Source organism: Falco naumanni, chromosome 1 (assembly GCF_017639655.2).
Source record: "Falco naumanni isolate bFalNau1 chromosome 1, bFalNau1.pat, whole genome shotgun sequence".
NCBI classification, from domain to species: Eukaryota; Metazoa; Chordata; class Aves; order Falconiformes; family Falconidae; genus Falco; species Falco naumanni.
In genome coordinates, this window is record NC_054054.1 from 88,012,645 (window position 1) to 88,040,341 (window position 27,697).

At 37.2% G+C, this 27,697-nt stretch overlaps 2 protein-coding genes across 5 annotated transcripts in view; one reads left to right on the forward strand and one right to left on the reverse strand.

Annotated features, from left to right (window-relative positions):
- PI4KA (phosphatidylinositol 4-kinase alpha) overlaps positions 1-27,697 on the reverse strand; it is a 63,221-nt gene that overhangs the window by 23,190 nt on the left and 12,334 nt on the right. For 2 of the 3 annotated variants that reach the window (XM_040603521.1, XM_040603536.1), the window contains exons 13-28: positions 27,294-27,423; positions 26,090-26,222; positions 25,327-25,422; positions 24,423-24,606; positions 23,620-23,723; positions 22,460-22,628; positions 19,270-19,320; positions 5,753-5,861; positions 5,089-5,225; positions 4,020-4,153; positions 2,916-2,998; positions 2,582-2,652; positions 2,373-2,497; positions 1,825-1,906; positions 1,069-1,152; positions 623-712 (exon numbers count right to left, since the gene is read on the reverse strand). In XM_040603521.1, the coding sequence (XP_040459455.1) occupies positions 623-712; positions 1,069-1,152; positions 1,825-1,906; positions 2,373-2,497; positions 2,582-2,652; positions 2,916-2,998; positions 4,020-4,153; positions 5,089-5,225; positions 5,753-5,861; positions 19,270-19,320; positions 22,460-22,628; positions 23,620-23,723; positions 24,423-24,606; positions 25,327-25,422; positions 26,090-26,222; positions 27,294-27,423 (1,782 nt within the window). The remainder of the gene's footprint in view (positions 1-622; positions 713-1,068; positions 1,153-1,824; positions 1,907-2,372; positions 2,498-2,581; positions 2,653-2,915; positions 2,999-4,019; positions 4,154-5,088; positions 5,226-5,752; positions 5,862-19,269; positions 19,321-22,459; positions 22,629-23,619; positions 23,724-24,422; positions 24,607-25,326; positions 25,423-26,089; positions 26,223-27,293; positions 27,424-27,697) is intronic. The other variant, XM_040603527.1, reaches the window with a different exon arrangement.
- SERPIND1 (serpin family D member 1) lies at positions 7,233-24,359 on the forward strand. Of its 2 annotated transcripts, XM_040603558.1 has the most exons (6): positions 7,233-7,358; positions 9,387-10,258; positions 14,018-14,291; positions 15,252-15,396; positions 18,377-18,450; positions 24,272-24,359. In XM_040603558.1, exons 2-6 carry the CDS (start codon positions 9,403-9,405, stop codon positions 24,342-24,344), a joined length of 1,422 nt encoding a protein of 473 aa, XP_040459492.1. In that variant the 5' UTR covers positions 7,233-7,358; positions 9,387-9,402; the 3' UTR covers positions 24,345-24,359. The 2 variants fall into 2 exon arrangements, with proteins under 2 accessions (XP_040459492.1, XP_040459485.1); XM_040603551.1 differs by lacking the exons at positions 18,377-18,450; positions 24,272-24,359 and adding an exon at positions 15,799-16,297 and having other exon boundaries at positions 7,234-7,358.

The window sequence follows — 27,697 nt, forward strand, 5'->3', positions numbered from 1 at the left end:
CCTGCATTTTACTATAGTGAGATTTTTTGTTTACATAAAAGGTATTTTATTAGTAGATCATAAACAGTCTCTTAATCTTTCTTTGTGGTCTTGTGACTGCTTTTTACTGAAATCTACCACATGTGAGTGTTTACAACACCCACATTCAAATTCAAGCCTGTAATTTACAGTGGTCTCATATTAGCAGTGTTTCTCCATATTTAAAAAAGGAAAAAACTCCACCCAACCATAAAGGCAGAAGAAAACATCCTCCCAAGAGGGAAATAATAAACAAATCTTACATCCTAATCATATACTTCAGTCCAGCTGATATTTTCAGCTAATGTGTCGGCATTAAACGGACTTCAGTAGGCAGATGATTCTATTATACTGAATTCTGACTTCTGAAGTAAATCCAGGATGATCAACTGTTTACAAACCTGTTATTTCCAAGATACTTCAGTTTGGACTACATCAAAAGTCACACCAAATCAAAAATCCTAATTATCCTCTGACAATACTCTAAAGGAAATGCTAGAGCAACAGAAAATTTAAAGTTATGCTTGGATAGCCTGAAAAACAACACATAATTTAATTCTAATTTTGAGGATCTGCAAAAATCAAGTTCTCACATGCTCATTACCTGTAGATGAGATTTTGTGACAGAAGGAGCCCATTTCATTGCTTCTTGCAGAATCATCCCACAGCGTGCAGCAAAATCCTTGACTATACTCTAGAATTAGAAAGCATGAATACAATCAGTACAATATAGGGCATATAACAAGAGGCCCTGGTTTTAATGGTGTAGTAAGTTACATATGGAGTAAGACAGGTTGCAGCAACATGATACAGTTAAGATTTTCTGTAACAATTAATGTACCCTTGATAAGCAAGCAACTGTCACACTTCAAGTAAAATAGTAAGATTCAGAAAAACATAAATACCAAGTGTCATATTCTATTAGGAAAAACTTACCTAGGGAAGCATTTAAAAAAAAAAGGACCAGAATGGCTCACTAATTTATCCTCAAGACATACAAAAATATCAGGCATTATTTTCTTCTTCGATAAATCAAGGAAGACCACCTACCTCTCTGGCTTCATGTGTGTCAGGGACAGTTATTCTATATGGAGCATCAGGAATGTCATAGTATGGCTGGTCCTTGTGAATGTCCTGCACAAAAACAATTATCAGCTTTCAGTAAGATGAAATTCATCATCACTTAACCTGAATGCTACAGGTAGCACTTTTCACAAACAAGAAGCCTGATTTACCAAACCTTTTTGCTAGTATTTGCTCTCAAAGTCAATTTGAACAGCTCTAGAAGAAATTGCTTGTATTCCAGTTGGCTTTTAGTATGAATAATTTTAAAAATCCAAGGCTCTCCCTTCAACGTTTAATACAAAAATAAAACTCTACAAAGCATTTCCATCTTCAAAAATACTAATATGTAATAAATTCAAGGAATATGGATACACATACAGAGACTGGAAAGAATATAATCTGACAACCACAGTTCATAAAACCAACACAAACCAGAAAACCACCAAATTTTGATATCAAATGAGACAGTTCAACAATTACAACCCAGAACTGGTAATCCTATGTTTTGTTCTTGATGCTAAACATGACTTTCTGAACCACATTCGACAACAACTTTCTAGCACTAGTTTTACTACCTATGAAAGAGGGATGGAAATGCACTTACCTCACAGAATTTAAAATAAAGATTTTACCAATCTCTAGTGATAAAAGCAAAACCAAAGTAAGAACTCATAAATAAGTATCAAATAAATGCAAACCAAAGCCAGACAATTCAGTTTTATGAAAGAAAAAGGAACTTACTGCACTAAGAGACAGTGACAGTGTCTGCAGAATATCTAGCATAGTCTTCAGCACAGTTCCACTCCATAACAAGTGAGGAAACCTAGAGCAAGACAGGATTCACAAACCAATAATGATGGACAGCTATGAAAGGAAATTATTTTATCAAAAAACAGAGCTGCTCCAAGAGCTAGTTACATACATCACCTGGTAAGCTCATACTCAACAGAAGTTACAAAGCTGGCCATGGCTCACAACAGCCTAGCTCAATACAGCGTCAAAAGCTTTCAGAAAGTAAGCTAACTAGAGCTATTTCATAGGAGTTGAGAATGCATTTATTTCATGCGCACTTTGCTGTGCTCCATCCATGGGAATACTAAGCAGACACAGACACGTTAAGCAGGGGTTTCAGGGCCCAGGGTAAAAATACTATTGAATGTTAATTTTGAAGGAGATGTTTCAGCAGATGAACCAGCCAAGAAATCCACTTGATTGTTGTCATCAACTGCATAAGCAATCACTAAACAGCCAATGTGAAAAGAGAGCAGGAAGATGAAATCTATACTCACTTGTCTACCAGACCAGATAAGTATTTGTCTGCAACTCTTCTGATCCTCTTGTGAATGTGGTTAAAATTTACCAGCAAGAACTGAGCATGCCTCTCCAACTCTTCTTCATTCTCCTTAGTTTTAGGCTAAAAAGCATGCCAAAGAGAAGTATGAAGCTCAAATTCAGAACAATTATACAAATTCAAAATTTTAGTTTCCGTGTAACCTACCTTATCAGCCATCATTGTCAGGAAAGCTTCAAACACCTTATCAGCAACAGCTATCACACACTGCATCATGCCTGAGGAATTGAGAGAAATGGCAGATTTGATTATCAGGATTACATTTGTTTTAAAAATCATGCTTAACAAAGTGTTTATGTTTATTCGGCCAACACTGAACCAAGCTGTTTCACAACAAAAGCAGTGCAAGAACAAAGCGACAGCAATCTAGTGAACATGATTCATTTTGTCATATAGTTGCTTGATTTCTTTTAGTTTTGCATGCCTGGAAATAACTTCCTAGTATGTCAAGTTGCAAGACAACCAAGACAGGTAATCTTACCAGATTTGTCTTTCTGAATTGCTTTATCCTCAAAATAGCAAAACATGACTTGGAAACGATCTTGGTCGGTTGAACGTAACACCCTAGGAAAATAAGAGCTCTGTGGGTTTGGTTGTTTTGGTTTAGTTTTGTTTTTTTTCTTTTTCCTTTTCTTTTAAAGATGTTAAACATAAAACTATGTACTTTAACACCACAGTACACAACATACAGTTACTGTTCATTTCATGGCAATTTTAAGTCTCCAGCAAGTGTGATACTGCTATTTGTTTCTACATTCAATTAACAGGACTGAGACCATAAAATGCTGGTTTGTCACTGAGAGACTAACTTTCACACCTCAGGAGCAGGAACCTGATGATGCACTTATACAATCACCACAAACATATAAATGTGGTACAATCTTTGGCATTTCTACAGATTTTGCATTTGTTGAATTTGCATACAATAGAAATATCACTTATTAAAAGACTGTTTCTAAAATACAGCCAAGATGTTTCTGGTTTACTGTCAGAGTAAAAACGTGATGGAGAAGTTTCCTCCTACTTTCCTGACTACTAGACCTCCAGCTCAGCTTTCAGCTATACACTCCTGTAAACAGCTGTAAGAAATACAGTTTTGAAGAATTTTAAAAAAAAAAAAAGCACAGTCCATGAATTCAGTATGTTTAATTAGTACAACCTAACACACACTGCTGAGGGGAAACAAAGTACACTACAAAAAAGATTTCTCCGCTCCTACATTACACTGATCTCACAGAATAGGCAAGTGTCTACACTGTCCTTCAGAGATGCAAGCACAAGACTGTGCAGAGGATATATTACACTTGCAAAACATTCCTTTGAAGAACCCTTTTGTCCATCTTCTATTAGTACCTATACAGAGGAGATCACACTTTTTTGGGCCCTACTATATTAACCATCCTTTTTATCTACCCTAAAGGCATTTTTGCACAGAATAATTGCCAATCTTGGAATCTTAATAGAGCTAACGTGACTCAAAATACACACTCTCATTTATCTTAGTGTCTGGCAATTCTGACTGGAACATACGTGGTTTTTAATTTATTTTTTAAAAAAGGCATCAGTGAAAAAGGTGTATATATACCTCATATACTCTAGGCGGTAAACAGAAAGGAGATAGGTAGACATGGCAAAGTCCAACTTATTGATCAACGCTGACACTTCTGGAGGAGGATCCAAGAGATTTATTATGGTACTCCGCAATTCATTTAATTCAGCCTAGAGATGAATACATGAAGTTATCTGAAGTGGGAGTATTATATTAGTTTGTGTTCTGAAAAACATTTGTTTTCAGCTATTACTCTGTTTACTTTTTAACCTTCATAAACAATATGCCAGGATGCTTCTGTCTGCAGACTAAGACCGACCTGCTCTGACTCAGCAAGTCACAATTCTTCAAATACACAACTAAACAGAATTAAGTACTGGAGTCAAGCTCTCTGTTGAAATAACTGCTAGTTTCCGTGCAGTTACACCAATGAGGAAATACAATTCCTACACTAAAAGCATATAAGTTTGATCAACATCAACACTGTCTGGCTTCTGAAACTTCATGGGTCTGTTGTGCCATTCTTTGATGGCACAGAACTAACTATCCTGGCACGATACACATTTCTGTATTATTTGGGAGCCAGACAAAGATATTTCGTAAATTGCAAACTCTTCAATACACTTCACACTGCTACCGCAGTTAGTCCTCAGGTAAAATCTATCCTGCAAACACTAGGGAGAGAGAAGTATACCAGTACCAAACCAGAGGATAAAAAGGGAAAAAGCTCACTTAACATTTCTTTGAAAGACTAAATGTGTTGTTTCCTTCCAAAGTTTGCTTATTTTTTTAAAGTGTGAGTTTTGTCTGCCTGATACAAAATAGATGAAAAAGTATTAGAAGGCTTCCACCTCCACAAAGACTAGTTTTCTACACCTTATCAAAATACTGTAGTTACCATCCTAAATGTTGGTATTAATACTCAATAAAACTAAACCCAAGCCATTTATGTACACTGCCGTCGTAAGAGCAGTGTACACAAGTTGGTTTTCACTAATAGGAGGCAGGCTGGAGAAACTGTGCTATTTCAATATATCATGGTTATCGTACCATTTAACACTGACAGACCTTATGGAAGGGTATAATAGAAGAAATTAATTCTTACAGAAGTTACAGTATCATTCTTCATGGCAGAATTGTACTGAAGAACAGATCGAAGTGGTTCTTTGCTGGGAAACGTGAGTAATGGAGACTTGGTGGCAATTTCACATACACCTTCATACCATTCTTCTGGCCAAAGACCTGGAACACAAGTATAAAGAGGAAGGCAGGGTGGGGAGAGGAAACAAGACGAAAATTCATAAAGCTAATCAGCATTACCAAGACTTGCGCTGCTTCCTAGGGCCAGTTTCTCATGTACTTAAGCCCAAAACCTCCATACAAGTGATCCATGTACCAAACACACACATGTAGGTAATTCCAAGTGAAGTTTCTCACTGGATAAGAAGTTCCTACTTGATTAACATTGTACCCCATGTGTCTGCTCTTCCATTTCAGGAACTTAACTATCAAAACTCATAGTTAACTAAGGTTATTAACTTATAAAAAAAAATTAAGTACAACCTGTACTGGGCTGAATCTCATAGCAAAACTGCAAAGATGTAAAGAAATCCTACCAGAGAACTGTCATGTAAGCTCTTTGCTTTGTAGTGTCTTTATGCCTGTAATTTTTCTTCAGCCTGCTGTGAATGGTTTGCATACAGTTACATTTACATTCATCAAGAGTTTAAATGTGAGCAGCAACATTGTTCTCTTATCATTTACACTACCTGATCCTTCCACAGCAAATCCCATCAGCACTGAATACAACCAGAAGTCACGGAACAGCTTTTGCAACCTGGGCTTGGCCTCCTTGATAGGTGGCAAGCGCCTAGTGAGCTACCAAAGAAATAAAAGTTAACATCAGAAAATCATGGGAGTTATAACAACTTAATTTCACACTAAGGAATCAATTCATGTACCTTCTTTACTATGATTTATGAAGGTAATGTTCTTTGTCATCTGTGAAAACTAGTATTATATTGCTATTGTTATATATATTGAAGAAAATTAGATCTTGTTAGAGTATCTGAAATGCTAACTTTTGAGATGCCTGAAATAAGAACTTCCTTTGTTTTACACAGGAATAATACCATGCTGATACAGTAACCTCTGAAGAGAACACATAGTATTAGTATACTATCAACTACAGAGAGAAGAAACTACATGGTCCTTTAAATAGTGTTGAAGACAATGCCATGCAGCTTTGCTTCAGTGCAAAGGAACTCAAAACTAAATAAATATTAGTCAAACATACTTCTGGTTGCTATTGTTTATTGGCTTTGTGGAAATACATTGAGGCACCAATTGGGGATCTTTCATTGTTTGCACCCACGCACACAGTGACATCAGTTCTGGAGAATTTACTATCTAAACAAGCAAGCAAAAGAGCATTATTTTCAACACATTTATTAAAATTCTCTGATACTATTTGCACAAACAGCTGCTACCACTGGAGGAGCACAGTTTATCCTCCCAGCCAACATGATATGCAATTTTACATATATTTATGTAACAAAGATCATAGTGTGTTATTCTAAAAAGCATTAGGAGCACAGGCAGTATTTAAAATATGAAGGAAACGGCCCATTAAACTGCAAGCTTTATTCAGTATGACTATATATTATTACTGTAAACTTTATTAAGAAACTGTTAGATTCTAATCCAATTTGACATTTTCTTTAACTGCACAGTAATTCCCTTGAGGTACGAAAACCAGCAGTATTTCAGTGAAACCTTATATAAAGCCAACTTTGGATATATTTGCAAATCATGAGGGAGGCTGTTCATTTAAAAAAGAAAAACATGAAAAAAAAATCCCTCGATTGTAGTAAAACTAATCAGTTTAAGCTGGGGAATGGAACTACAGTAAAAAGTTGCTTGTGCAACACAAATGTTTGCACCAACATAACACAGACTGAAGCAGACCAACCATCACAAGCACCAAGGCCTCAACCATATTTGCAGTACAAATGCCCCCCATTTTAGCACAAAGTATCAGTGACATGGCTTTCACTAGTCATTAACAGTCAAGTTTATGTGCATGCTTGACTTTGAAACTTTACATACACCCGAATTTTTTTTCAAAGATCCTCCTCAAAAGTGAACAAGTACCTGCAAAGCCATAAAAGTAGTTCAACAAACAACATACAATTCAGCAGAGATCACTAGGCAAGGGAGGGATTTTGGCTGACGAAGTAAGTTTAGCAGTGTTTGGTTTAGAGAATGTTTACTTTGGGAGATACACAAAAAACTAGCGTCAAAGTTCAGATTTAAACCCCGCCATTCCTCTTACTTGGGCTGTTCAACACATCCTTTCTGTACAGTGGCTTAAAGGTAAGCTTCATTTACATTTTCTGTAATTTTAGGTAGATCTGACCAGAGACATATATATTGCAGAGGGAGGGAATGTTTTGCCTGTGTAAATGCAGCTGAGCAATAATTGAACTTTAGTGAAGATGAGAATGTAAAGTTGGGAACTACAGACAGAAAATTCTTCTATGCCAGAAGCAGAAAACATTTATCAGCGGTTACTGGACAGAGTATCTCAGCCATAAGGGCCTGACTCCTCGGGGCGGGGAAAAAAGTAATGAATTTATGGAGAAATAGTAAGAAAAAGACTGACTCATGTTGTCCAGTCACAGTGTAAAACCATTTAAAAAGCATCTTCTGTGGATCCATCATTGTTGCAAAACACCACAGTTTTTTAAGTGAGATAGTCACCTTAAATGGTTTTAGGATTTCAGGCAAATTAGTTTGGGGGGAGTTTTTCAAAAATTAAACTGTTAGCTCAGTTACCTCAGTCCTGCTACAACATGTTTGAAAATACTTTCCTTCAAGCCAAGCACTGGTTTTATTCACTGATAATACAGGTATGTATACCTATATATTTTACTTCTACAGAACAGCTCTTTGGACTATTTGCTCATTTAAAAAGCATTTTAATATATATCTTAGTAAGATTTTTGTTTTAACTGTATTCAGTGTTTTCTACCAGATAATACTGTAAATAATCACCTTTTTACTCAAAAAAGTACTATCAACATAAATTGACTTTATAATGTCAGCAAATTACTTTCTAAATAAGTCTGAGCAAAAAACAAGACCCTGGCATTCAGACACCTACATTACAGTTTCACTTGGTACAGAATTACTGAACGTTTATATTCTGGTCTTTCTTTCACTGTCAAGGGAAGGAATTACACTTTCTCCTATCTTTTTTAAGATCACTGTAATTACTGCAATCTGATATTATGGTGAAAAGTCTTTCAGACCCACTTCATGATACAGTGTTTTACAGCTGAGTAAGACCAATGGATTCTCTTCAAACAATACATACCTAAGATAGTTCTTGATTTTAAAAATATTTTAAAATTGCAATAGTCCAATACTCAGTAGATCAAGAAGATATAAAGCTGCCCTTTAGAAAAATGCAGGTTCTACTTAAATATATTTTCAATTAAAACAGCTAAGGTTAGAAATCTAGCATCAGGATAACACTAAGTCTAGAGAAACAAAGGTCGGAACAGGAACTTACAGAGAATTTGCATCATGACGGAAACAGAGTACTACCTGTTGTGCAGTGCTACACGAAAGCAAACTGAAACAAAAGATAACTAAACAAAAAGTAGAATCGAGCCAATCCTTCACGGAAGCGGCAGATGAGGATACACAGCTGCAGAAAGCATGCACAGACATCGAGTAAGGTCACAATCAGACCAGGACATACATTTATGCCCGACACTTCCCACAGTGCAATACCACTACCATTACTTGGTGCAAATACACATCTTCAGGTTTGTTGCTATATCCCTAGATCCCCTTTATTCCACTAAATTTCAACCTTGCTTTCCCAAAAACACTCCCATAAAACTCCTATTTTTGCTGTAGCTACATACAGGATATCTGTTTTTGAAATTCTTCAGCACATCTCAGCTTTCTGGTATGCTCATGTAGTGGATGCCTAGTCCCTCCTTCTACCCAGCTCAAATCCTCAGACTAACTTCACATCATATTTTTAGCATGCACCAGTAACACAGTTAGCACACATTTTAAGTGTTACAAATTTATAGTGTCCCACACATTTTAGGTAATGATTCTGTAGCTGCTGAAATACACCAGTAATGACCACTTGCATGGGGAGGAAGGCAACCAATTCTTTGGGAGGCTTGGAGGCATTATGTAAGCAAAACCAATTACCAGTAAAACAGATTTATCCATCTAATTAAGCTGTGTTGCACTAAAAAAAAAAAAAAAAAGCTGTCAAATATGGTAACTATAGACCTTCTGCTGTGACAGACTGGACCTAAGGAATAGATAACAAATTCAATTACACACTCAACTCTGTGTTACATTGTCTTCCAGGTTTTGACCTGTCAGTATGAAGTTCCTGTTTTGTTTGCTTGCCCTTGCTCTCATCATAACCTGCACATTTTGTGGAGTCAAGGACTTCACTGAGCATTTTGAAAGCCTTAAAGATGCGCATGCACATGAAAACGGGACCTATGATATGCCAAACTTACCACCCGAGTTCCACAGAGAAAACACGATCACTAACGACTTGATTCCTGAAGAGGAGGAGGAAGAGGACTATCTAGATCTTGACAAGATTTTGGGCGAAGATGACTACAGCGACATTATTGATGCTGGCCCATACATGGTTTCTGAAATTCAGCAAGGAAATATTCTTGAACTATTCCAAGGCAAAACCAGAATCCAGCGCCTCAATATCCTCAATGCAAACTTTGGCTTCAACCTTTACCGCAGTGTGGCAGACAAGGCCAACTCTTCAGATAATATTCTCATGGCTCCTGTTGGTATTTCCACTGCAATGGCTATGATTTCTCTGGGTCTCAACGGTCAAACTCAGCAGGAAGTATTATCTGTTCTTGGCTTTCAAGAATTCATTAATGCCAGCACCAAATATGAGCTGATGACTGTTCATAATCTCTTCCGCAAACTCACTCATCGGCTCTTCAGGCGCAATTTTGGTTATACACTGAGGTCTGTGAATGATCTCTACATTCAGAAGGACTTTTCTATTCTGAATGATTTCAGAAACAATATGAAAACATACTACTTTGCCGATGCCCAACCAGCTGATTTTTCAGATCCTGACTTCATAACTAAAACAAATGAACGCATCTTGAAGCTGACCAAAGGATTAATAAAGGAAGCTCTTGTGAATGTAAACCCTACAATGCTGATGATGATTCTTAACTGTCTTTACTTTAAAGGTAAGAATCTGTTGGTTCGATCTTAGCAATGTATTTTCTCAGTTTGCAACTCACTGCATACCTTCATTAGAAATCCCAGATGGAACTTAAATCTAGCCTACACTTCAAAACCACCTATCAACTCCCTCATTAAGAATCTCTATTAGCTCATTTTCGTGTGTTTCTGTAGCACACTGATTTTCCAGTCACGCCCTGAAGCTAGTGGGTATTGTAAAAATACAGCAAATTCTTATTACACTCAAAGCCTTACAGTCTAAAAGTGAGACTACAAAACAACATATAAATGCAGAATACCCTCAGAAAGCATAAGCTTTGTAGGAGTCTCAGATAGAGAGGTATTAACTCATGTCCAAGTTAATAATCACATTCAGTCTTGCTTCAAGTTACTGACTTCATTAATGGTACAGGTTTATTTCAATTATAACACTTAACATTTCTGAAGTATTCAGGATTCACAAGAGTGACTATAAAGAATTCCAGCTTGAAGTCTGTATTTATTTTATATGAACAGAGCATGATCCTTGTCAACAAGCCTATACAGGGGACTGAAGAGAATAACCAAAACAGTATTCTTCTACAACCAACAACACACACATTCATGAACTGTCTGCTGATACAGGCTCCCACATGTATCACTACAGGCTGAAGAGTTAGAGGCTTGAACTAAAGACTGTACAATATATACTTACTATAAATTCTTGTTTTCAATTTCTTTACATTTAAACTAAGAGTCTGTAGAGAGGTTTTCAACAACAGTTATCTTCCTCAGGTTGAAAGTTTTGTTAATTTTTCAACAAACTTTTAAAATTAAATTAGTATTAAATGAGCAAGAGGTGGGAAGTGCCAATGAAAGAACTGAGGAAGAAAAGGAAATGTTACTGACTGTTTGAGATCAAAATCAGATGAAGGCGACTTCAAACACTGGTGAGGAAAGACAGATTAGCAGAAAAGAAAATACAACACACTCCTTTCCATAACTTATAAAGCAGTTTCTTTTCCCAATTACATCCCTGCTTTCAGGAAACAAATGCTCAAAGGCTCTTCTACGCCTGCCTTCTCAGCATTTGATTACAGGAACACCATTCCTGTAAGGTTATGAAACATACCTTTCCCCATTCACCTGCAAGGCATTACTTCCTTGAATAATGCCACTTGTACCTTTAAAAGATCTGAAGCAGTCATTAGCATAACATCCAAATAATCACTTGTTCTGAAATACCATTGAAAAGGGACTTATTTGTATCCTTAAGTACATCTCTGATTATCACATATCATATTAAATACATGGTATTACTCTCCATTAGACCATCCTAAGAAAAGGATTAGGCAAAGTGAAACAGATACATAATGTTTCACAATTCAGTCAAGCTTAAAATACCATTTTGTTCTACTCTACAATTATTAAATACTTGTACCATCTCAAAGTAACAAAAACACCACCAAAAAATAAATAGCTTTAATATTGGAACTATTGAGTCACCAAGATCAAAAAGATTTTTGGCTTTTTCTTCTGCCCATGGAGTCCTGTTAGTCCAAACTGCCTTGGTGTTGTCTGCTGAAGGCTGCAATTTCTAACCCTCAAAACCAGAAAGATCAGTTCTATATTGCTGTCTCCCATTCTTCTGTTTTACATTGACAGTCTCCTGGTAACTATTTTGAGTGGAACCAAACTTCTTAAAAGCAAGTTCTGCTCCCGAGTTTCCTAGCTTCCCCACTAGTCCTAGACATGCTAATTTTTGTCTACATCTTTCCATTTACAATATTTACGCTGTTTGTACCACTGCAGACAAGCTCTGTTAAGCCCTTAGATCTAAGAAACCTATGAGTGTTCTCAGATATAGAGAGATGCACAGTACAAGCAATACTGAGTAATGGCATACTTGCCAAACACTGTGAAATCTCAAGCTCCTTTTATATTAAATACCATCAAGAAACTATTAGGAACTATTCACTTAGGTAAAAAGCAAGTTTTATCTTCTATAGGTGCCCAGTCTACCTCTAATTGAGATCTACCCACCAGTCTGCAGAAGTCTGAACAATCATTTATGAGCCCCCTATCATGTAGGAGCTGGTTATTTTAGCCACAGTAGATCACAGCAGCTTTTGGTAACTGAAATTTTGACGGGTCTAAAATTACTTTTCTGAGATTCTAGTCATGAATGCAAGGCAGAAGTCAATCTGTGGAGACAACATCTGTCACCACAGACTGATCCCAAAGACAATCCTGGTGGAAGATTCAAAATGGGAAGTCACAAGTCAAATTCCCAACCGGTTTTAGCTGACCCCAGAAGAACACATGCCTCCTGCTGGAGAACAACATTTTACCCCAAGACAAACACATTTGGAAAAACGAACCCAAAGAATAAAGTTCCCCAGCTCCTCTTTTACTAGGAAAACCCGATAAGTGTCTCCCATTCCTCAGGTGGTGACAGTGCTGCTGAAGATCCCCTGGCCCACAGCAGCTTCATGTCGCTAGCTAGTTAAGAGTCCCACACCTGTGAATTCTGCTCCCTGAAGAACAGCCAGATGTTGGGTTCTCCTGAGAAGTGAGACAATTTGGGAATAGCATAAACCATTTTACATCCCATTCCCTTCAGAGTATTAACTATAGTCTGACCACTTCTCAAACTGCTCCCCATCAGCCTGGGACCAATTACAAAGAAACTATTAGGCTGAAAGTTGGACTTAAGGCTTTTTTTGTTACTTCACAGTTAATTTGCAAGTCAGATTAAGGATCTCAGAATCACTTGCAACCTTTTAGAAAATGGTTATTGATTAAATTTAGATTTGTAGTCTATACACAGTCACAGCCACATTCCCCATTTACTTTCTTGCCAATGCTGACCTAAAATCCAGAGTATTAACAGGAAATACCAACAACCCTAATTCCACTATTAAATTCTAGCTTTGTCTGCCCATGAAGAAAGAAATGTTTTTTCCAGAGCTGTGGTTCTGAAAAGAGATTAATAGGAACACTGCTTTAAAAAAAGCACCTTTTTTTACACAGTCAGCAAATACTTGGGGTACCCAAAGAATCTTCACATAGAAAAATTCAAACCCTGATGGGAAAGCTTCCTGGCCTGCAAAGTATGTTAAATTGCATTATTCGGGCATCAACCTGTCAGATGATAGGCTCCCACAGACATGCCAAAATCACATTAGACTGGGTCATACAATTAACGCAGTCAACATTCAAACTCTTCAGGTTGTGTTAAGACAGAAAGTTAATTGGCTTGAATGGACTAAGTCAAGGTAATGCCTTCAGCATAACATCTTTTATAACTTTACGCAGAACTAAACCAGACATTACTTAGCTTGATGTACCAATAACATGCTTGCAACAGACTGCTTCAGCACTGGTTTCAAGTATCAAGCTCTCTCAGAAAATACAGCTGTGTCAGTTTTTCTGCTAGGTGCAAACACTGTCAAGTATTTTGTATCTGTTTAAACTTTGTAATTTCTAGGTTCCTTGCAGGAAAGAAGTACACACCAGCCTCTTTCACATCTCCAGTTTGTGTTACCTGCTTTTGTAATTCAGAACACTCCAATCAGAGAAATGTTAGTTAAAATTTAGAAAGCCAGAAATTTCAATGTCACTTCAAAACCTGTCTTCTCATTCAGGCTTAACTGAAACCAACACTCCTACAGTAATTCTCAATTCACATGAATTAAAGCTCAATCTAAACTGTTAATCTGGGAAGATTTAATTAAACAAGAATCTTGGTGGGGGTTTATGTGTTTTCTGCATTGTATTAACAGGAACTTGGGAGAATAAGTTTCCAGTGGAAATGACTACAAAGAGAAGTTTCCGTCTGAATGAGAAGCAAACAATAAAGGTCCCTATGATGCAGACTAAAGGGAACTTCCTCGCTGCTGCAGACCCCGAGCTAGACTGCAGCGTGATCCAGCTCCCATTTGTGGGGAACATCAGCATGCTGATCGTACTTCCACACAAACTCTCTGGCATGAAAGCCCTAGAAAAGCAGATAACACCTCAAGTGGTGGAAAAATGGCAGAAGAGCATGACAAACAGGTATCTGCTGAAAAGTAAATCTTGTTAAACTCTTAATGCATTTCCTTTATGAGATTGATAAGGGTAAGTAAAGAGCACAGAAGCTAACATTTTGATTAAAACCATTAAACCTCAACAAGAACCCCAAAAGGATGGATTTATTGAAGTAAAAATCAGCACCGATGATCTCTCAAAATTTAAATGCCATCAAGAAATCAAGGATAACTGAAGTGGAAAATTCTAGTTGACTTCCAAAATTCTCTCTATTACATATTTAATGTTGTAGATGTAAAGAAGTGCTTATTGATAAAGCTTACAATGAGGAAAAAAACTAGGAGTATGATAATAACAGCTTATTTGTGCAGAATGATCTCAATCATATGGAAAAGCACCCTATGTCATTACAGCACTATGCATTTCAACATAGCTGTTGTGTGAAGGCACACACTCAGTAACCAACAATGGACATCACAATTACAGAAGAGAAAAAATTATATAGCCTCTTTTGTGCAAGATGAGAGACTAGGTAGTCTTCAGACTTGATTCAGAAAAAAAGATATGAAGAGCTAATTTGACATGCTCTTCAGGAAGCCGGCCTATTTCTATTGTATACAGTAAGTGACCAATCTCCAATCTAGTAGTACTGCAGAAAATCTCAGTTCAACTATTACAAGCATATCCAACCATGTGCTGAACTGCTCAAAGCCATGGATTTCATACATATAAAAAAATGTAAATAATCATAAGTGAAATATTAAATTGACAAACTAACAGTTTTGGGAGGAGAATTAGTTTTTTAAAACACAGCTTAAAAATAATGATGCCCAAGTTCTGAAAGTACAATAACCACTCCCATATACTTCTGTGTCCTGCTTGCTGAAAACAGCAAAAAAACCAAACCACGACAGGTATGCAAAGCAAAGGAGTCATGCAAATATTTACCTCCTCGATGATTTGAATTTTTGTTTTTATTCTTACCAGAACAAGAGAAGTGGTTCTGCCTAAATTTAAGCTGGAGAAGAGTTACAACCTGATCGGTTATCTGAGATCCATGGGAATAGAAGAACTGTTCAATGAAAAAGGCGACTACTCTGGTATATCGGATGAGAAAGTCACCATTGACAAGGTATTTATACCTGTTCTCTTTTCATTTCCTTTCTGATTAAACTGTATCACCTGAAAACATGGCAACACAGTAAAAGCAATTCACAGTAAGCTAAAAGAGTATTTTTTTCTCATCTTTCCTGGAGGACATAGGAGGGGATTTGGGTTTCTCTGCATGTCTTAGTCTATTCATCTAGTGAGGGACATGTTTAATCAGATGTCAAAGGCACCAACAGTGTTGTGGTCAGTCAGGAACAGCAACCAAACGATTGTTGCTGCACAGGAGCTATCGGCAAAACTGTCACAACAGAACCACGTGCAGAACACGGGGCAGGGGAAAGGCTGTAAGTACATAATTTGAATATACTTCCAAAATCCTAAACTTCTTTTTTGTTTGTTTTCCTTTTTTCATTTGTTTAAACAGTTCAATCATCAAGGCACAATAACTGTGAATGAGGAAGGTACAGAGGCTGGAGCAATAACCAATGTCGGGTTCATGCCTCTTTCTACTCAGATTCGCTTTATTGTTGACCGCCCCTTTTTGTTTCTGATCTACGAACATCGTACCAGCTGCCTTCTGTTCATGGGCAGAGTTGTCAACCCAGCCAAATCTTAAGAGCAAAGACGACCTCCAACATACTGTTATACATGGGCTGTATAATCACACGTTAATATACCAGTATCACGAAGAGAATTTTATTGTCATATTAGCCAATATAAAAGCCACTGGTATCAAAAGAAATGATATTATCTACAGGTAGTTTCACATGAATGGACTCATAGCAGTAGATAATTTGACTGCAACTTAAAATGGTTAGTGCCATGTATCGATACAAGTGTATTAAAAAAATAAATCACAAAGTAACTTACCCTTTGTGTTCTACGTATAAAACGTAATCAATAAAATATTCAGACTATCTGGATTCTTGAAGTTTAGCTCTAAATTTGTGCTAGAACGACTTTTTAGAATAGGAATAAGGAAAACCTGAACACCTGACCAGCCTTAGAAACCTAAGCCTCCCTTGGGTGTTTTACATAATCTAAAGTGAAAAAAGAGTAGGTGTCTATATTAAGAGTTTTTTGCTTGCACAATTTAGTAGACTGATACACACAATGAACCTTATGGACCAGCGCACTGAATAACAGAAGATAAAAATGTCTTGGAGGAATAAAATATTTAAGGGATCTACTACTTTTCCCCAACCTAAGTTGTATCCTTTTCAATACAGTTCTCCGATTTTCATTGGTACAAGCAGTATCAGAATTAGGCCAAACAGGTAAATTATATAAACATCCTTAGAATACTTTTTATAGTGAAAGCAGCTATCAAAACGCTCTTTTCACCAGCTAAGTATCACCTAATCCTCTCTACAAAACTATAGCAATCACATTGGTTAAGAACACAAATATACTCTCCATATTTGATTCAATGGAAAAAATCTTTCAAGTCTTAAAACTAAGATTGTAAACTTTCTGAATCATTATGGTAATAACATGAATGCCATACAAAGCCTGTTTCACATCTGAAAAAGCAAAAATTCACCTGAGCTCTGTAACATATTACTACCTACCCAGTACAAGGAACAGAGTTGCACCTTACATTCAAGTTATCAAAGCCAATGAACATACTCAACTTTGCATACCTTCCTTTGCATTGTACCTTTTAAAAAAGCATGCCTCACAATCCAGTGACAGTATTTTTATTATTTGCAGTATCAAATATTGTATCTATCTAAATCTACTTATATTATAAATTTGTCTTATATTAGCAAAAAAACACAAATTAAGGTATAAACCAGCAGTTATCTTAAGGATTAGGAATTCTCTTAGAAAGGTGTTTTCCAATATTAACTTACTGATTTTATTTTACTTTTAAATACTGCCATTTGTAATTTTGCATCTACTACAACTATTTGCCACATACACAATGCATTTCAACATGACAGCCAGTGAATTATCAGCCAGTATAAGATGAAGGGTGATGAAAAGCTGATATCGAATAAGAAGCTCAGATGGTTCTCTTTATCCCTGTCTCACATTGTGTTGCTTGTAAGCCCACCATGTGGGGGACAATTTTCAGCATTGAAGGTTCACAACAGAAATCATTAATGTTCATATATGCATTTTATTGTTTTTTTCTATATGCAAAAAGAAAAGCATATGCAAAAGATTAAATATGCATGCTGTATATTATCAATGATTAAATGAGCTGGAGCATCTGAAATAAGGGGTTTTTGAGACCTAAGTAACAGAAATTATTCAAGGGAAAGAGGTCGAGCAGAAAAGCAAATCAGCTACTGCTCAAAACTCATGATCTTCATACATTGTGCAAGAAAGTCAAATATTTGCTTCAACAACCATAATGTAACCATTAACTCTTGCTTCAGATTCTGGCACTATGTGACTCCATTTAAAGGTCACATTGGTTAAGAAAAATGTAGCTACCACTAGTTATTCTGAAGAAATATATCATCAATAAAAATTTGAAACAGAGAAGTACTTCCGTAACTTTTATATTAAGTCTCTAACAAGCACCAATCTTTTCTCAATATGCAAGAAACAGTCCTGCTTTCACTCACATCAGTACTGGCATTACTGACAGCTGAAAAATACAACCCACAAGGATGTCTCTCTCAAAACAGGACTAGCTAATTCATGCATAACCTGAGCAGCTATTGAAGAACACCAGTTGAAGACACCGATAAACACATCTCTGTGAAGCTAGGATCTGGCCCTTGCGACGCTGGCGAATTCAGGAAGAGCTTATGTTGGAAAGTGGTGCAAGAGACAGGGGAAGGAAAGAAACAGTTCTTTGATCTTTAACCAATGCTAATTTTAGACTCTTCTCTTTGAAAAGCCTCAGTAAAGAGGTTTCTGAGCACAGAGGATGAAATGAATGGGTTTTTTCTGCTTATTAATGGACGTGCAGTATGAGCGAGTTACAAGTAGGCATGCCTACTGTAAGTACGTAATACATTTTCCCCTTTTGTCCCACTCACTAGCTGTGCAGGAAAAGTTCCACAGAAGAACTCTACTTCAGGAGGGGAGAAAGTGACATGCTGCTTTTTGTCCTCCAGTAAGTTTAAGTTTGTCTATAGATCTTCTACACGTGACAGTTTTTGTAAAAGCTACAGCAGTTAGGCAACTAGTCCTACTGACTTGGAAACCCAGGTCAGATGTATCACATTTTCTGTTGGAGATCTAGAACCGTTACATACCAATTTTGGGCTGAATTAGTAATTATACTTTGTTAAAAAAGTTTTTCATGCAGAAAAAGTTGTCATGTGAGACCAAAAGCAGATATACATGAAAATAAATGAGTCTGGAATGGACATCAGTGTCCTTGCACATCTCCTAAAATGCTTTCAGCATGACGGCCAATTATAGTTTCAGAAGACAGAGGACACTTCCTCCCCTTCCTCCCTCCTTTATCAATGATTCTTTTTTTAACTTTTTTCTTTTCTCTCTCCTGTTAAGCAGCAGAATTCACTGTTCTGCCAAACCAAGATTTATTTTTAACTCCGTTTCTATTAACTTAGTTTTTTGACTTTTCTCCTTAGGCCACAGATACGTGCTATTTATTATATTGCACATCAAACACTATTCAAAGAAATATCCCCTGTGGTATTATTTAGCTCATGAATCTCTTGAATTCATGACTAGCAACAATCTAACCCTGAATAACAAAAGATTCATTATTTTAAGAGATATGTTATTATTTAACAAATGTTCCCCCCCCTCTTAGAGCAAGAAATATTATTTTACAAAACTATTTCTCTTGGATGCTTACTTCTGCACTAGTTATTTGTCAACCCATTTGACCATGAAATAGCACTGGTATTTGACACGTGAGAAAAATATTCCTTTTGCAACGATCCAACCATTGGATACTCACCACAGCAATAACAGGAATAAGCACACCCAGATTCCCTGCACTGCTGGAGGCCTGGAAAAGGAAATTGAAATTATCAAAACAGCTACAAAAGCATTTCTAAAATACTTGCTACAAGACATACTTCAAACGCTCCTACTGTCTATGCAAATGAAAACATATATTGCCAATTACAGCTCTGTATCTTGCAAATAGGTGTACAAGAGGTGGCCAAGAGAGTGCCTCAGATATCCACAGGACTGGGCACACCCTGGAGCCTTTCAGAGCTCTTCAGGTGGCTCCTCATAAACTATTGAAGGGTTGTTTTTTCCCCTCCAACACAGTCTACTGTGTTTGGAAGTTAAAGCGGGGGGGGGGGGGGGGGGGGGGAAATATTCATTACCGCTGCATCTACCCCAACATTCAACAACTGCAAGAAAAATGCTCTCATTAAATGGGTGGCCACAGACAAGTGTCAATAGTTTACTAGAACTCTCATTTTACTACTAAAACAAAGCAAAAAATAACAAGTCTGTAAAAAGACACCATTATCAAGAATTTATTTAAGCAGGGGGAAAAACCTTTTCAACTGAAATATAGCAAGCTTAAGAAGAATACATATTTCCTTTGACTTACTAGGACTTATTAATTGCACTCTATACAGTGTGCTGCTCTTGGCAAAATACAGTGTTTAAGAACGGAAAACATTCACTGCACACAGCATGCTGTCTCACTTCTCTGGTAAAGGTAAAGAGTGAAGGCACAGATAACATGCTCAGAGACGTCTCTCTGAAGTTCTTCCCTCCCTCCCATGTCCCTCCACACTGGATTTGGGAGGGAGAGAACTCTCCATCTTCCTTCTTAAGAGAGAGCCAGGTACAGAGACCGTGGCCCCACAGGGAGGAGGCAAGGCAGACATGCTAACAGGGTACAGCTTTGCAAGAACTGGAATAAACCAAAAGGAGCAAAAAGAAAAAGGGAGGAGGAGGGAGGAGGAAGAGGAAGGAGGGAGAAACAAAGCCAGTCTTCAGATGAAACAATAATGACACAACCCAACTAAAACACATTTTAGTTATCCTTCCTGTAGTGTCCAAGATAAAGCAAAACAGATGGACCCTTTAATATTTTTTAAGGGAGTAAAAGAACAGCCCTCAAGTCACTCTAAGGGGTAGGAACAACTGGAAAAAGTCACTGTTCTTTTTTTTGCTGGCATCAGGACAGTCCACTGCACACAGCAAAGTGCTGCAGAGTCAGCTGAGATAGGCAGAATCCAGCACACGACACCAACAAATAGAACTGTAGAAAACCTACTTTTCTACTAGCATTTTTGTTACAAAAATGGAATAGCAGCCTCTTTATGATGGTATATGGCGCTAAGGATGAAGAAAATGCAATGACTTCCATCCTTGGGCATACTCAGGGGACATTAGTGTTAACTATCAGCAATAGCACAAAAAAAACAAACCCACAAAAAGGTTATTTTTCTTCCCCTCACAGAAGCCACTTTTGCATGGTTGAAAAATCTGGTTTAAAACAGAATAAGTCACTGAAGCATTTTAATGGCTAGCAAGCAAATTTAAGTCCATAAAAAGGTATGCTGAGAAGCAGAGAACATAGGCAAAGTATCAAAGAAAAACACTGCTTTTGTTTGGGAGAACAGCATGTGCAGTGTTTTACCTACTTATCTCTTCTTGAAAATGAAGTAACCCAGTCTTCAGAATACCTTTCATAACTTCTACTCTACATTGAGTAAAGAGTGTTCCAGTGAAAACTGCTCGAAATATCTTCATAATAAAGAAACACTGCCTCCTAGCTCAAATCCGTGTTAAATCAATTACATATTTTTGTTTGCAGGCTGCTTTAAGTCAGTGCAACAGTTAAGTCTCCCATAGTGATCCCAAATAACAGTGGAAAAATATCCCTGAAAGGAGGAGGGTGGAAACTTATTTAGAAGTGTCATTTTAGAGCACTGTTTACAATATGTTTACCACCATTTCAGCTCACTTATCTGTGGTTAAAAGAATCTATGAAACCTGTGGAGAGACATTTTCCACCACAGACTTCATGAAAACCAGATTCTAGACATGTTCTAGCTCCCTTTTAAAAGAAGACTTGGCATTCCTGATTAAATGCAATCTGTCTTCAAAGCAGATTCATTTCAGAGGGATTTACCAAGAGTTCACTCACCCCATAAAAAGGATGAAGGACGAACTTAGTACTATTAAAACATAGCATGCACAGGAAGGTGGGGGGGAAAGAGGTCAACACGAAAAAAACCCCACACTGTTCCCCTCACTATTAGGAAAAATACGCCTATTTCAAAAAGAATTGTTACCTATCTGCCCTAAAAAACTGGGAACAGCTCTCAAACCGCATCTCTAAGAAAACCTTAATTTTCCAGTATGAACACATTTGAATTATTACAACATAAAAGTGTCTTTCTTGCATATAAAAATCACTATCAAACACCGCAAGTTTTTAAAAGCTATCCTAAGGCACTGCATGAATGCCAAGAGGTTACAGAATCTGAACGCTAGGGAAGAACGTAACTGGAGGAAAGCTCTGGGTTTTTATGTGTAGGAAGCATCCACATTTTGCTTTTCAAACAACAATATGTATCTCACGAACAAAAGTCGGGTTAACAGCTTGTTTATGAGTAAATTTTAAAGCAAAGAGGAAGATCCTGTGGGAAAGGCTGAGATTTTTCACTGCTTCTAAGCTTAAGCTTCATTGCATAAGCTGACTATTTCTAAGATGGAAATTGGACTAGATGACTTCCTGAAGTCCCTTCCAACTTGGGTTTTCCTATGATCTAAAGGCACCACTAAAATTAGAAATTTGTCACACCTAAAGACACTTCAGGAATTAGTAAGAAGCGTTCAGTAGTCAGCATTCACTATTTCTCTATAGAGCTCTGTCTCTAACACTTCACTCAGTTTCACACCAAACAGGCTCAGGTGAACAACAGCTATGCCGCTGCTTTGTCTCAGATACTATACACAGATTAGTTAGGTGTTTGAAAGACATTAGGGACCCTCACTCATATTCCATGATCAGGACACATTCTCAGGCTTCACGAATCAAGGGTTTTTTTTCTGTGTGTGTCAGGGTGTGGTTTTAGTTAGAAAAAAAAAACCAACATGCAGAAGACTACATCTAATAGTGCCATCCATATAAATGCACAGCTACATACGATGAACAGTGAATATCTGACCTTCAGTGCTGGTCCTTTTTCACTTGCTCTCTCACTAGCTCTCTTCCCTTCCAGCCCAAGCTGAACAAACAGTTCCAGCAAGTTCATCAGTAGTTCATCCACAAGGTGTTCTCCTTGAATGTTAGCAGCGATGTTAGCTAGGGCATTAATGACTGCTAAAGAACAGTGTCTAAGAAGAAAAAAAAGGTTATGAACAAGCAATTCCTTAAAGTTTTATCTTTTTAGTGCTTTCCTCATAACGTTGATTGTAACTCTTTTAATAAAGCTGCTGACTTTTTTGCACTTAAGATTTTTTTGGGGTGTGTGTTGTTTTTTGTTTTTATGAATAACACGTCACTTTACTGATAATTGAAATTCAATCAGTATTGAAGCAAAAAACTAGTTGTAAGCTTTGCCTCTGGAAAATGTTTCATTTATGATGCTGTCACGGCCAAAAGGAAATTACTTCCCTGGAGCAGATATGGCTACAAACAGCAGAAAGGGATGTGTTTCTGGACTGGGAAAGCTCCTGAGCAGAAGAATCAGACCTAGTATCAGCTGTCAAAGCTGAGACTGCATTGGGTCAGACAGTATGTTAAAACGTACTGACAGGAATAGTCCTCTCAGTCACTCACATAGAATCATAGTGCATTAGAAGATATCCAGCCTACTCCAGCTATCAACAAAGACAGTGATAATCTTTAGTTGTAACAGGGACTACAATCCATATTTATATACTAAGAATTAAATTGTTAATTGTTTGCATTTAATCCCTAAGTAGTACTGGGATGACATTTAAAAAAACCAAACATAACGCAACACACACACACAAAACCCAGTGGAACTTGATCGTTTTTTTTTTAGGCTGAGAGATTTATTAGTCTAGTTGTAGATAATGTAAGTCATCAGTGTCAAATATCATTTACAAACATTAACTCCTTACAGAGGGGAGAACAAAAAAATTAATACTACCTGTTGTGAAAAACATTTTCAGGAATCTCTACATTATGAAGTGCTACTATTTTTAAACATATATTACTTTTTAACACAAAAAAAAAAGAACAGTACCATTTATAACTTTTTTATAAAACTTACAGTGGAAAAAAGTGAAAATCCGTGATGTAACATAAAGGATGTTCAATATTGTATTCATACATTTAAGGGACACAGCAAAGTGTTACCTGTATCCATGATCCTTATAGTCTTTTGTGGCAGAGTAAACAACTGAGCTTGCTTTAACACTGATTTGCTGAAACAAATTCCACACCTCCTGGTAGATATATTGCTGTAAAAAAAAAAAAAAAAAAAAAAATTATTAAGTAGAGCTTATTGAATACAATCTCTCTGAAGAACAACGTTTAAAACACACTAAGTATTAGGAAGTCCTTCAGATAGGTATCTAGTCGTAGCCTGAGCAACAGTTTCAGCTTCCATAAAGCACACAGTGGAAATGCTTTCATTATTTTACAAAATGTATTAAGTTCTTTAACTCTGCCCTGGCTGATGGAAAACTTTTTCAGACGTCTGAGTTCAGGCAATTAATTGCCAGAGGCACAAATGACATTCTGAAAATTTAGTTACTCCTTTTATGACTGAAGAAGACAATCTATACTTTTAAATGTATGGACCTACAAGACTTTGAAAGTTAAATAGTGATAAAAAAAAAATACTGTGTGCTTATTTGGGACACTGGCCAAGTTTATAAACTTCTTACTACATTCTGAAAGCAATGAGTTTGGTGGCTTTTTTTTTTATTATTTTCTATGGGAAATAATCTTTACAGGGACAGCACTTTACATATCATTAATTAGCTTTTGTTTTCTGATGTCACAGAGAAATGAGGATTGTACAAGCACATACCTGTGATGAAGAAAAGAAAAACCTTAAAAAACTTCTGCAAATGTAGTTTCTAAAATTTTTTTAACTTTTTAACTAAAAGAAAGGGAACATGAACTGGCACTTTCTTGACGAGTTCTTTCCTTACATTTCCAGTGATGACCAAGCAGCCCAGCTGATCAATGATGAGTACATCAAGATGAGAAGGCGGCTGGCAAAACTTCTGCTGTAAGATCTGTAGGATGGGTTCCATCATTTTTGGCGTGTCCCTCAGAGCCACTGCAATGTGCCCTAGAGCACGAATTGTGTGGTCAGGAATCAAATGAGCTTCCCTGTTACAAAAAAACAAATGATACAAAATGATACACGTAACTGTTCAACAGTTATCAAGAACTCCAAGCATGGTTACATTAATGTAAGAAATAGTTCATATACTAAATTTAAACATCACTAACGGCTTTAATATTGTCACTCTATATATCCATCTACTCTCAACATTAACATTACAGATATATACTTACACAGGTTGGTTTTCAAAAAAAACCCAAACCAACCCACCTACAAACACACTATCCAAGAAATCCACACTAATCCATGAAGAAACTGTTCTAGAAACAAGTGACAAGAGGTAAAAGTGATCTGCAAAACATTAAGAAAAGACAGGACCTCTCCTTGGAGGTTTCTTGGTTGGCGAGTCTCTCAGAAGTGAAGCAAGTCAAATGCCACGAGTGACAAGCTGTGTCTAGCCATAAAAGATGGCTGATGCCTGAATGATACAGCAGAGAGTGTCACTCAATCTAGGATACAAAACTGGCTAATACTCACCATAGATTTGCTGATTCAATCATGTAAGAATAAATCCATACCTCTCAGTATGAAAACAAAGGCTCAGCTCTGCAAAGACTTGCATGGGAAGATCCTGACCCCACATACCAATCCCACGAATCCCAGAGACACTTAATTCTAAAATAATGCTGCCCATACTTATATCTACAAATAAGCTTCAGGTTCACTAAGTGAAGGAAAAATTGGTTTGATCACTAACAACTTACTTATCACTCTCTTGAGAAATGTACAGACGGTTAGATAAACTGGCAAGGAAGGCCTCAACAATCACTGAATCTATAGTCAAGCCAGCTTTCAAGCACCTGGAATAACAATAAACAGAAAACTTGCTAGAAGAGCCAGAGGGGAAAAAAACAAAGAACATGAATTAAACATTTTACTTTTTACTACTATAAATGCATGCTAGGTGTAAGGGAAATAACTTTATACTCAAGAACTGATTGCCTAGGAAGGCTGCTGTATTTTAACGCTGACGTATTTCTAAAAAATGAGCAGAGCTTCTACTGCTGCTTTCTCCAGCAACAATAAAGATGGGGATATGCAATAATGTAAACTCAGAATCCACTGCTTTGGAAACGTCAATCTCATCTCTAGTCACCAACTATCTGTCTTCCCTCCAGCTCTCTGTAGCTGTCTAGAAGGGAAGAATAATCATTACACTGCCCACATTTGTGCATGTAACAATCCTGTTACAGGAGGCTCACTCAACATGATAATCTTCAGCAGAAAACAAAAACCCTGCTGAGTATCAAAATGGTGACTAACTTGAATTACATATGTGGGAAGCAATGAGACTGAATTGTTATTTTACATAACATAAACAGAACCAAAAGATGTCTGAAAGAAAATGGATCAGAATCACGATCAGAAAAGGCAAAAAGCCTTTTAGAGCAGCACCTTTCTAAACCGTCACAATACTTTTCAGCTAGGGACATGAACACGTTTCAACATGGTGCAAGTCCCTCTTACCTGCAGATGTTGTCTATGGCAATGTCACGCAGCTGCTCATACATGGATGGTTGACTTTTCTTGCCAGGCATTACATTTAGAGTAGACTCTGAATGCTCGTTGGTTACGCTAATCTTGATGTCATTACCACCTACTCAGAACACAGAGTACAGAAATCAACAACATTTGAAATACCCTTTTTCCCCCAAGATGAGTGCGCACAGCCAGAGCAATATCTGGCGAGTGCAAAACAACCTACTTTACAGCTCAGAGTTGAACTGAAGGACTCTCAGAGTGCATGTGTTGCCACTAGCTATACAAAATTTACTGTGTTTACTGTATTCAATATAATTAATATTTATTCCTAAATAATTATTCCTAAATTAATCACTTTCAGTTATCATTTTACCTGTTCTGCTTTAGCATTATGCAAATGATTTAAACTGAACATTTTCTTTTTCAAAATCATAACCTGACATTACAATTTGAAAACAACCAACAAAAAACCTGCCAAATGCCATCAAGATGGTCATGGGGCTGGAGCACAGGACATGGATGCAGAGTCTGAGGAACCTGACCTTGTTCAGCCTGCAGAAAAGGCAACTTTGGACAGACTAAACAGCTGCCTTCCAAAATGCAAAGTAGGCTACCAATAAGACAGAAGCAGGCTTCATACGAGAATGAGACGCAACAGCCCTAACTTGAAACAAGGAAAGTTCCAACTGGATATGTGATTCCTGCCGCCACCACTATGAGGATAATTGTGCCTTGGCTCAGGTTATAGAATCCCTGTCCTTGGAGGTCTCTGAAGGCCCACATTGACAAAGCTCTAAGCAAACTGCTCTGAATGGAACGTAGGAGGTTGACACACATAATACAACCTTAAATACTGTAGTATCACACTATACTTGCTGGTGATCTTACTTAGGACAGAAGTACTCCATTTCAGCAGCAGCAGAACAGCTATATTGTTGCTAGGATAAAATGTAGTTCTACATACACTGCTTGCCCTTAGACACACTTCTACCAGAACTTGGTTTGCATTCCACCCTTCCATCTCAAAAAAAAAAAAAAAAAAAAACAAAAACCAAAACAAAAACCATAAATCCATCTCCATTTGCCCCTACAGCTCTATCACCACAAAATATCCAAAAGCATCAAAAAGCCATACAAGCTGGAAAACAATCACTAGCATACCCTTTGAAATGTGGCTTTTTTCCCTTACCTGTGTGATACTGACTATGATACTTGTAAAGTTTCACAAGCACTGGGGACGGTATCACAAGAAAGTCTCTCAAAGATGGATTGACAGAATGAACCACAACAGGGAACCTCTCACACAAACGACCTAGACCCTAAACAACAAAAAAAAGCAAGCATAACATAGCTTTAGAATATAACAGCACAATTTTTATTTCAACTGTAAGCTTGCAACTTCAGCTCAACTAAAAAAAAAGCCAACCAAAAAACCCCACCAAACCAAACCATACACAGTTCAGAGGGATTCAGTTTTCAGTGGAAGATTTAGATCTTTTAAGCCTCTAATTCTTGTAGGTTTTCCTACAGTGTGTCATGCCAGTCAAGCCTTGCTGTCCCTTCCTGGGTGATTTCACAAGAATGACATGAAAT

What these genes read in the sequence shown, in the direction of transcription:
- SERPIND1 (XM_040603551.1), top strand. Translation starts at nt 9,403, where the DNA reads ATGAAGTTCCTGTTTTGTTTGCTTGCCCTTGCTCTCATCATAACCTGC. An exon ending in CAGAAGAGCATGACAAACAG is followed by an intron (nt 14,292 to 15,251) that starts GTATCTGCTGAA and finishes TATTCTTACCAG; the next exon opens with AACAAGAGAAGTGGTTCTGC. An exon ending in AGAAAGTCACCATTGACAAG is followed by an intron (nt 15,397 to 15,798) that starts GTATTTATACCT and finishes TTGTTTAAACAG; the next exon opens with TTCAATCATCAAGGCACAAT.